This window comes from Oryza glaberrima, chromosome 7 (assembly GCF_000147395.1).
Source record: "Oryza glaberrima chromosome 7, OglaRS2, whole genome shotgun sequence".
NCBI lineage: Eukaryota > Viridiplantae > Streptophyta > Magnoliopsida > Poales > Poaceae > Oryza > Oryza glaberrima.
Genome location: NC_068332.1, coordinates 13,238,921 through 13,249,521, shown reverse-complemented (window position 1 = coordinate 13,249,521; position 10,601 = coordinate 13,238,921). Strand labels below are relative to the sequence as shown.

At 42.9% G+C, this 10,601-nt stretch overlaps 1 protein-coding gene across 2 annotated transcripts; it reads right to left on the bottom strand.

The window, feature by feature from the left end:
• Positions 1-8,319: 8,319 nt before the first annotated feature.
• LOC127780451 (protein RADIALIS-like 3) lies at positions 8,320-10,118 on the bottom strand. Of its 2 annotated transcripts, none has more exons than XM_052307356.1 (2): positions 9,765-10,118; positions 8,320-8,658 (listed from the first exon to the last, which is right to left on the bottom strand). In XM_052307356.1, the coding sequence occupies exon 1, from the start codon at positions 10,042-10,044 to the stop codon at positions 9,775-9,777; it is 270 nt and encodes an 89-aa protein (XP_052163316.1). In that variant the 5' UTR covers positions 10,045-10,118; the 3' UTR covers positions 8,320-8,658; positions 9,765-9,774. The 2 variants fall into 2 exon arrangements, with proteins under 2 accessions (XP_052163316.1, XP_052163317.1); XM_052307357.1 differs by having other exon boundaries at positions 9,770-10,118.
• Positions 10,119-10,601: the final 483 nt, after the last annotated feature.

Below are 10,601 nucleotides of genomic sequence, written 5' to 3'. Positions count from 1 at the left end.
CACCCTTCCACCGTCACCTCCACCACCGCCGCCAGTTGCTTCCTCTGGCCGCTTGTCACCACAGCTAGCGCCGCCGACAAGCCACGCCGCCGATGCCTTCAGTTTCACCATCTGGAACACACGTTTTGGTGCTCTAAAAGAATAATAAAACCACAGAACAATAAATTCTTGGAATATTGTTGTGATTAGGGAGATAGTATATGCTTTCTGTACTACTACCACTGTCTTAACATATCTGTGATAACTAGAAATGCACTCTTTTGATGATGGTAGTAATTACGAAGATGTTGAATATGTCATAGAACACCAAATATCAAATTGGTCATACTCTAATAGGCATCTTAGAATAACGTTCCTAAGGCCATCCATAATATGGAAATAGGAGAGGGTATTAAGCTCATAAGGCCTAATTATACATGGTGAGAGTGATCTTATATACAGCAATCCTTTCATTGAGGTAGCCATATGCATAAGAACCACTCACAAGGAATAAAAAAAATGTACTCTTCTCTAAAAATGTACTCTTCTCTCTCCCATGCTGCTGCTACTCTATCTCTGCGGATTTAGTTGACTGTTGCCTACTTTTTATTTGCTAGTAGGCCCCACGTAATGCTTCATCCATTGTGGAAATAGAAATAGCTAATGTATACTGACATTGGGCCCACCCATAAAGACCACTTCACCAAATCACCCATATACATTGCTCATGCCCTAAAGGAAACTAGGATACTTTTCAAAAGCCAAAACTATGAAAGCGAGTGAAGATCACATTTGATATTTTATATGATCCTGATTATCACTACAAGAGAATTGAGCTATCGCCACCAATTTATTACAACGAAAAAAATTCGTGGCAATATATTATACTATCGCAATGATATTTTTCTGTGGCAAATAACTATACTTTGTTGCAACGATTTACAATCGTTGTTTTATTCAGTATTTTTGTTGCCACAAAAAACATTACTATTGCAAAAAAATGTTCTATCACCACACATTTAATTTTTGTGGCAATTTGCATAGTACATGGTAATTTTCACTATTTTCTATTGCCATGATCAACAAATTCGTTGCAATAAAAAATTTATCATCTCATAATTTGACTTATTCTTTTCATATGGACACGGATTAGGACAAATTTTATATGAAATTTATAGCTCTCGATGAGATCTACAACTTAAATTTTTCATTTGAAATCTTTTAAATACTCAAATTCATGATTCGAGTCTCAATTAGGTAGTCTCAAATGGAATTATATGCGTTTTTAAACAAAATTGATGCGTAGGTGAGTTGGTCATGGAGAGCGCGCGTGAGGGAGAGATCTTGGGTTCGAATCCTGGACATCACAAGATATCAAAAGAAAATAATTAGGATGATAAATTAATATTGAAATATTTAATTTGCTACGAATAACTAATGCCACACATGGAGTGGTAGCAATAGTTATTTATTACAACCATGTGAAGTGTTGCACTATATATTTTTTGCCACATCCATTTTATGGCAATATAAAATTTTATTACAACTAAATAAAAATCGTTGCAATAACCTATTACCACGCTATTTATTACCACGGCTAGCAACGATTTTAAGATTGTGGCACATGTATCTATTGCCACAATTTTAGCATTGATGCTACGATTTTTTTCATGGCGATAAATTATTTTTCTAGTAGTGTATGTGTTCTCATTTTTCGATCCCCTCTCCACTTCCTCGGCTTCTAGACAAGTCCTCTACAGTAATCCGGCTTTTGTTTACACATATAAGCATTTTTTATATTGTTTAGAAGAGATTAAGGTTGATAATGAAAAAACATTGGTGCCCATAATCAAATGATGAATGGTTGAGGGTAGGAGGATGTCGGAAGCTTGAAATGGAAAGAGTTTTGAATGATAGGTTTTTTAGATAATGGAATATATTTTCGGCGTTTACTCAACATAGTTAATTACAGCCAATTATTATACCAATTCACACAGAAGCGACCACACACCATGGAGTCTTAAAAAACACCCCAAATTAACATAAATCAAACAAAAACTAATAAGCACCAACACAAGATAAAAGACCCACAATTATTGAATCCTTATAGGTGAATGATGAGATACATGAATTCTTATATTTGATAGGAGTACTATATATGTTATGAGCTGGTTAATATTTGTAGACTGGCATGAAGAAAACACCTGGAAAACTTCCGTTATGTAAATCTGATGATCATCAGAAGTTCTAAAAATTGATAGTCCGTCACCCAACTAACTAGGCAAGCATATACCTCTACTATTATAAAAATTGAAGATGTTTTTGCCGGTATTTTGGTAGGTCATCCGTATTTGAGTCGGTTTTTGAGTTCGTTCGCTTTTGGAAATACAGATCTGTGTTTGAGTCGGATTTTAAGTTCGTTTGCTTTTAAAAATACAAAAGAAGACGTACAAGAAATTTCTTTAAAAGAACTTGCATGCTAACTTGAGATTAAAGTCAGACTCCTAACTGCAGCTCACGATTTTCTATAAAAAACATCCAAGTGAATTCCTAAATTTTATCTTATCTAAACCGTATAACAATAATAAAATTAAAATAGCATTCACTCGTTGCAATGCACGGTTATTTTTCTAGTAATATAGACGAGGCTACTACGGATCGGACGTTTGATCTGGTGCAAATCATCGGACGGTGTTGCACCGTACTATTGAGAAATGTTTCACATGTTTTATCCCTCAGTAAAAATTGTTTCAATGAAAATGTTCCAGAGGTTTGGTTGCCTGAGAACAATGTTTCAGCGCTTGAGCAAAATTGTTTCAACCAAATGAAATATTCAACAATACGGATTGCCACACCAAGAAATCAATTCATGCAACATCAAATTAAAATGGAATGAAACACCTTAATACAATAAAGTGCAACAAAAAAAACCTCAAACATCACTAAAATATTTCATGCATTTTCAGAAATTTCATCAATCAGAGAAAAATGTTTTATCGCTTTGACGAAAGTGTTTCAACCAAAAATGCAATCGAAACGTCTCGATTGCAACATGAATTATCAACATATGCAACATCGAATCAAAACCAAATGAAACACCTTAATACAACAAAGTGGAACACAAAGTTAAACCCACCTTCGTTTTTAACTCCAGCCACCCCTAGACGAGCAACGGCACGAGATGGATGAACTTGGCAAGGACCAGCTGCATCAGCATCAGGTCCCCGCCGGTGGCCATGTCTAGCGCCGTCACCGTTGCCATCGCTACCGCGTCGCGTCAGCATGCATGGAATGGCGACCACCTCGGCGAGGTGGTCAAGGCTCGCCGGGCAGGAACCTCTTCTTTTGCGCCTATGTCGAGGGCCATGTCCTTGAGGAACCGAGATGGAGCTCGTCGCACCGTCGAGGACGAGATGGAGCTTGTCACCACTGTCGAGGATGAGGTGGAGCTCGTTGCGCCGTCTCCGCTGTAGTGAAAGAGAGGGGAGAGAGAGAGCAGATAGAGATAAGAGGGGAGAGATGGGGGAGTGTGTGTGAGAGGATAAGGTTGATGTGGGTGATGCAGAAATGCTGACCTGCACCGTCCGATATTTTACTCAACATCAGATGATCGATAGTAAACATTTTCGAAATAGATAATCTTCAAATTTTCAGAAATCTCACACGCCCATGCGCTGCACGATCCGTACCCTCTCGGACGACTCAACCTGCCCACTCCACGTCGTCCCCGGTCCCACTTCCCGTACCTGCGGAAGTCAGCAACAGCAGCGCACAGCTCCATGGCCACTGTTAGTGATATGCCCTAGAGGCAATCATAGAGATGATTGTATCACATACTATGTTTACATATTTATCTGACTTTGTTCCTTGAAATAGACAACTCATTATTGGTTAATGAATATGTGATTCTTTCATGAGACTCTTTATGTTGTGTGTTGCTATTTCTAAAGGATCCCTGATCAAATATAATATGTGGAACAAATATGTTTAGATGATCAGCATATGTATTAATTAATGATCATGTATCATGGATCATGGTATAGAGATACCAAATTAATAATGCGGACACATGCTGGGGAACATGTTGTTGGATAGACCCAACATGAGACATTGCAAGAGTCATATGTGTTGTGTCATCAGTGATCTCATTTAGTGTTGGTGTTGAATCCTTAGACTTGAGATTATCATGGTTCCCAACATGTGTAGTAGCTTACTTAGGGACTGCTAAACGCTACTCCGTAATTATGTAGTTATAAAAGTACTTTTCGGGTATGCTGTGAAACATCTAGTAGGATATGAATAATCAAGATGGGATTTGCCCCTCCTATGGAGAGATATCTCTGGGCCCCTCGATATTATAGATTATGGAAGTGCATGGCCATGCCAAAGGTGATTGAGGAGTCAATCACAAGTTATATAATCTATCACAGGTTCGAGTGAATGATTGAGATATTAGAGTATAGCACATATCTAGTCTTGAGCTTAATCGATATCGTGAGGCAAAGAGGTTCATGTAAGTATACACTAGATGTTCAGTCGATATGATCTTTATGTATGCCCGGTGGGTCAATACGTTCTGCTAGGGGCCACTGTTGACGCGTGGACCGAAAAGGAGTTTTTGGGTTACAACCGAGTGTACATGAACCTACAGGGTCGCACGTTTAATGGGCCGGAATAAGGGGATTGGATGGAGATCCAATATGAGCTTAATTCGGATAGGGATCCAAATAGGAGACCTACGGACCTTGGAGGCCCGAGTGATGGATCCTATATATTCGTGAGGAGTGTGACCAGCGGAGGTATTGCATCACGTGAGAAGGTCGAGCCGGTGCGATCGACTACTTCCTCTACATCGACGCGCGCTACTTCGCGAGAGTTCCTTCGACTTCTCAGCGTTTTCTTCCGCTGCGCAGCGCGTCGAGTGGTAACGATCTATGATCTAATACTTGCATGGTTCCTAATTTACGCGATAGAAAAATTTTGATTTATACTATCGTCGCCTACGCGTATCCCAACAACCACCGTCCCGTCCAACCCACCGCTGCCAACGCTTGCCAGATGGCCGAGCTGATCGTCATCCCGGACAGCCCAAACCTTCCAAGCCAGCGAGACAGCAACCCATGGCCTATAAAACCACCCTACCTGGCTCCGCCTTCTCCCCTTTTCAGTTCACCACACGGGCGCATCCCTCTCTGCCGACCGAGGCCTCTCGCCACCAGCCCCATCCCCATCGCCGAGATGCTTGGGCTGATCTTCGAGGAGGTACACCAAGACCGGAGCGAAGAGGCCGCGGTGGGCAATACGCTGCTGTGGCCGTGGGCTGCGCCGGGTGAACCGAGTGTAGAGGAAGAGAGCCGCGTGCGACCGTCGTCGTGCTGCTGCCGTGGAATGAGGACGAACCGCACGGTCGACCGTCCCCAGACTGTACCTCGACGACCGATATTTGTCCCTGCCGCAGTCCGTTGTGCCGCTTCCTGCTGCCGCATGGTGAGAAATCGAGCCTGTAGGCCTGTAGCGGCTCCCAGCCGCCGCCCAGCTTCGTGTTTATCGGTTGGGTAGAAAGACGCCCGTGAAAAATGTCAACGACAGATGGAATAAGTTCATGTGAGGTTCATTAACTTGTCAACGAATCCTGGTCCCTCAACTATTAAAACCGGTGCAAATAAGATCTCTCGGTGGTTTAGATGGCGGTTTTAGCTGATGTGGCGCCTACGTGGCTAATTTGACTCGGTCTTCATCTGACTGGGCACTGATGTAGCGCTTACGTGGCAATTCGATCATGAAAAATAATAAAACCCGTGGGACCCACATGTCAGTTTCACACATAAAATAATAAAAAATGGTGGGACCCACGTGGGCCCCACATGTCATCCTCCCAGCCCTCCTCTTCTTCCCATTATCCTCTCTCTCTTCTTCCGATGTGGACTAGGGCGGCAGGCAAAGTGGGGCAATGGCGGCCGAAGCGGTGACGCGCGAAGACCACCTCCGACTGCGACGAGCTCGAAGACCACCTCCTGCGCCGCCTCCGTCACGCTCCGCGTCCGACTCTACGGTCTCGACGACCGCAACCCCCTCCCGCGCCGTCCTCACGCTCAAGCGCCGCCCGTGCATCGACGCCGGTGTGAGCCACATCGAGTAGGTCGAGGAGCCTCTTGACCCTGCCATCGCCCTCGCCTGTGTCGACAACCCGGCAAGCCTCGGCAGGGTCGAGTTCGCGATAATTCGGCGATCATTCGGCAAAGAGGGGACGCTGCGCCGTTCATCTGCCTTGGCTCCACCCGAGCAAGTGGCGCCGCTCCTCTCCTCCCTACGGATGACGCTCGCGCGCCGCTTCTTTCCCAGCGGCTACCGGCGATAGGCCTAGGGGCGAGAGTGGAGGAGGCGCGCCTCTCCAGGTCATCGTTATCTCTGTCGACGAGATGAGGAAGGAGAGGGGAGAGAGATGGAGAGAGGGGAGATGGGGAGAGAGGAGGAAGAAGAGGAGGGCAAGGAGGATGACATGTGGGGCCCACGTGGGTCCCACCTTTTTATTATTTTGTGTGTAAAACTGACATGTGGGTCCCATGGGTTTTATTATTTTTCTAGATCGAATTGCCACGTAAGTGCCACGTAGCACCAGGAAAGATGAAGATCGAGCCAAATTAGGCACGTAGGCGCCATGTCAACCAAAACTGCCATCTAAACCACCGAGGACCTCATCTGCACTGGTTTTGATAGTTGAGGGACCCGTTGTATCTGGTTTTTTGGTTGAAGGACGAAAATCGGATTCGTCTACAGGATAACAGACATCAGATGAACTTATTCCACGACGGATTGAAGGAAGGAATATCGGCCTTCGGAGAAATAAGCCCATCTGGCCCAGCTTGGGTGCTCGGCAGTTGGGCTCAGAGGTGACACGGCAAGCCGCACGCGAAACCCCTCGCGATGCCACAGGTGAAGGGGCGCACACCACCACCGACGGTCGCCCGGGACCTCGTCGCGCTTGACCCCGGGGAGGTGATGGTGAATATCCGCGCGAGCTGTGGCCGGCGGCGCACGGTGGCGGTGGCGGTTGGCCATGGGCTGCGCATGGGCAAGCGTCGCGCCGCCTCATGGAGAAGCGATTAGGGGCCAACGCCTCGAACCGGCAAAACTAGGTCAGTATGCAAGCTACTGTACTGGGGTCGGCATTCTACGTCGCATTTATTTGTCATTCTAATTCAAGTTAATTACAGCGTGTAGAGAGATGAGGGTGTTGTAAATTAATTGGCGATTGCTACATGGTTGCAACAGAAGTTATGTTTTTTGTTTTTTTTTTTTTGCGGGGAAGTTGAGCAATTGAAAATGAAAACTGAAATCGTAATTAGGGCCAGATTTAATTCAATTTTGATCCTATAGTACGTTTTACTACCAGAATGATTACCAAATTAAATGCTTCTGATGAAATAATTCACATATTAGTTTATTCCTATTGGGTGTTGCTGGGTCAAAAGTCTCGAGGATGTAGATGGATTAGTAGTATCAGACTATCAATATTTACTAGAAAAAGAACTTTAAAAGCAATTAAGCATGTAAATTATTCTATTCCTAGGTGCTGTTCCTCTGGTTACTGTCTGTACTAGGCTCAGAAGGTTTGGTACAGTGGTCTGTGGCTATCCTTAGGGTTAAAATCAACTAAACAGGTCGGATGGTACCTTTTGGTTTGTAGAACCGTCTAAATTGTACCCATCCGTTCATATTATACGGCCAAAGTCAAACTGATTCGAGTTTGATCATGTTATAAAAAAGTATTAACATCTCTCGCACTCTCAAAAGAGAGGTGGGGGCGCTTACACTTAAGTCATTTTTGATCCGAGACAGACATTATGAAAATATATTAAATTATCGATTTAATGAAACTAATTTACTATTATAAATATTACTATATTTGTCTACAAACTTTGTTAATTTTGAATTAGTCTGACTTTAACTAAAGTTAAAATGAATTATAAGCTAAAACGGAGGAACTACATACTTCTGACATTTTAGTTTATTTTCTTTTTTTATATTGTTGAAAATGACTTGTGTATTTCTGCATTCCAAGTTTCCAACCAGTGTGAAGCTAGCAAGATGCTACTTACATCCTTATAATAGCTTAAATGCTCAATCCACTTCCAGAGTAGCTAGCAGTGTAAAGCAGAATTTTTAATATACCTGGTTGATAATTAGCTACTTCAAGAGGTGGGAACTCGATCTGTGAGCACTTGGCAAACGCCATATCTACATTGCATTTACATCTTGGTTGGAAGGGATATTGAAGCATTTATAGTGCAAATGTAACATCACAAATTCAAAATTCTGAAACCAGTTGGTCGATTGGGCATTTGAGATTCTAGTAACCACAACTTTATAATCACTAGCACGCGAGTACACAAGTCTTACATCACTGATGTTTACTACATAGTATAGCTGAAATGTTAACAACCACACACAATGCCAAATGCAGGCTAGCTTTTGCAAGATCAACACTGATTTGCTTTACAACCTAAAAGTATATACAGACAAGTCCTTTCTTCTTTTATTTATAACCAAGCAATCGACCACAATCTTCTTAACACGGTAACAATATATCAATATGCTTTCCTTCAATAACTAGCCACAGGAAGGAATATAGTTTATATTGGAGTTATTTCCTTGCTGGAACCTCAGATGCTTCCACCCCTGGAAAATAAATTGGAAATATGTAGCATGAGTTTATCTTAGCAGTGATAAAAAAAGTAGATCTATTTAAGGGCACCATTGTGTTACATTTGAATAGTAGAAACTTAGACGCCGTTTATCTCAATTTACTTTCTATCTAGGCATGCTAGCTCGGTGTGGTATATTGAGGCTACTTATCTATTTACAAATTAAATTATTTTGAGAAGAATGAGGTACGCATATAGCTCCCTCTTCTAGGGTTACGTACAATGGTTGTGTACCCTTTCCAAGAGAGTACAGGATAACTTTGATTGCCTTTTCCTATGGACACATCACACTTGTGCCTCTTAAAAAGACAGAAATCACCTTTTAATTTGCCAGATGAACTGACATGAAAAAGAGATGTTTAAAGCACCTGTTGGCTGTTAGTCTGGAACTGAATTAAGCACAACGTACTGCTCAAGGGGCTTAGACTGCATGATATTCTAACTTTCTTTTGTTATCACAGAAATTATTCTTCTGGTGCTAGATCACACGTGAATAATGCACTAGGGAAGAAATCGTCACTATATATACAAATTAAGGCTAGCTCGTGTGCCTACCAGCCTATGTGCTAACGAACAAATCACAAAATGGTGCATATATACTATAGTGCGTAGAACTGCATGCTAATTTAGTGTGCATGATGGCATTCCACAGGCTCAAATTATGAGCTAGCTGTTGGTTTCAAACTTTCACCAGATTTATCTGTTACACAATAGTACAGATACTCTGATGTTGAACTGCATCTGGAAAGTAGAATTGCAACAAAGAAAACGACAACTGACTAATCCGTTCCCTAGCTTATAGTGTTCAAGTTCAACCATCTAGTGCATGATTTTCATGGCTGACATCTAATGCTCCTTGAATATGCGTTTTTCTGAGATATGACAGTAGCTAGCTATCAGCTTACAAGCTAGATTGCAACTGCAAACTGTGTTGCTAATAAGCAGCACGATATTCTCAACTTATCAGAACACGTACTCACTACCTTTGAAGAGTTATCGCAAAGTTAGCAACACGCGTTTATTACTGGACGTGAGAGCATTGAATCAGGTTGAGTAATTCCCAGCGGGTTAATTAATTACCTTACCTCAGTCAGTTCCATGCTCCCTGTGTATTGTACTTGGGGAACGGGACTCGCCTTGCCTCAATCAGCTTGATGTCATCCACGAGGATCTCGAAGTGGCGGCGCACCTCGTCGGCTGTCTTGGTGCCCCCCATGGCGCGGGACACCTTGTGCCAGAGGTCAGGCGCGCCCTCGCCGTAGTAGGCAATGGCCTGCTCGAACAGCTTGTTCTCCTCTTTGCTCCACTCTGACGCCATGTTGCTGTTGCGGGACGAGCTACGTGACCCAGCAGAAGACATCCTGCAGCTTGGATTTGATTAAACTAGCTAGCTACTGCCTTTCTTTGGAAGTTGAACTTCAGAAGAGATCGATCTCTGCTGTTTAGATATGATATCTGTTATGCTCCGGTGGCGGCTATTTATAGGGCATCGGCTGTACTCGTGTTCATAAGTGTGTGGTTGTGTGAGCTGTACACACTTGTTATTGGCTTGGAAGATTGAGAGGTGAGTGAGATTCTGATGCTCTCTGTTGAGGACCCACAAGAAGGGAAGGGTGTATATCGTATCTCGGTCGATTCCAAGATGGCAAGATATAAATGCTTTCTTTCAAATGTAGATTCTGATGGTGCATGGTGTCAATGTCTCAAATACATGCCCATCGAATAAACATGTCAAATTCATCATAATGCATCGATCTACAGGTATATGAGTTAAAAAAAATCATGGATATATGTAATGCTAGCTATAGTTATGGCAATGGATATGCTTCTGTCTGCACCCTCTCCCTGCATAGGAGGGATACATTTGTTGGACCTGCACGCATGTGCCCCACTAGGCATCATGAATTATATTTTGTG

Coding starts and splice junctions, on each gene's coding strand:
- LOC127780451 (XM_052307356.1), bottom strand. CDS start 10,044: ATGTCTTCTGCTGGGTCACGTAGCTCGTCCCGCAACAGCAACATGGCG.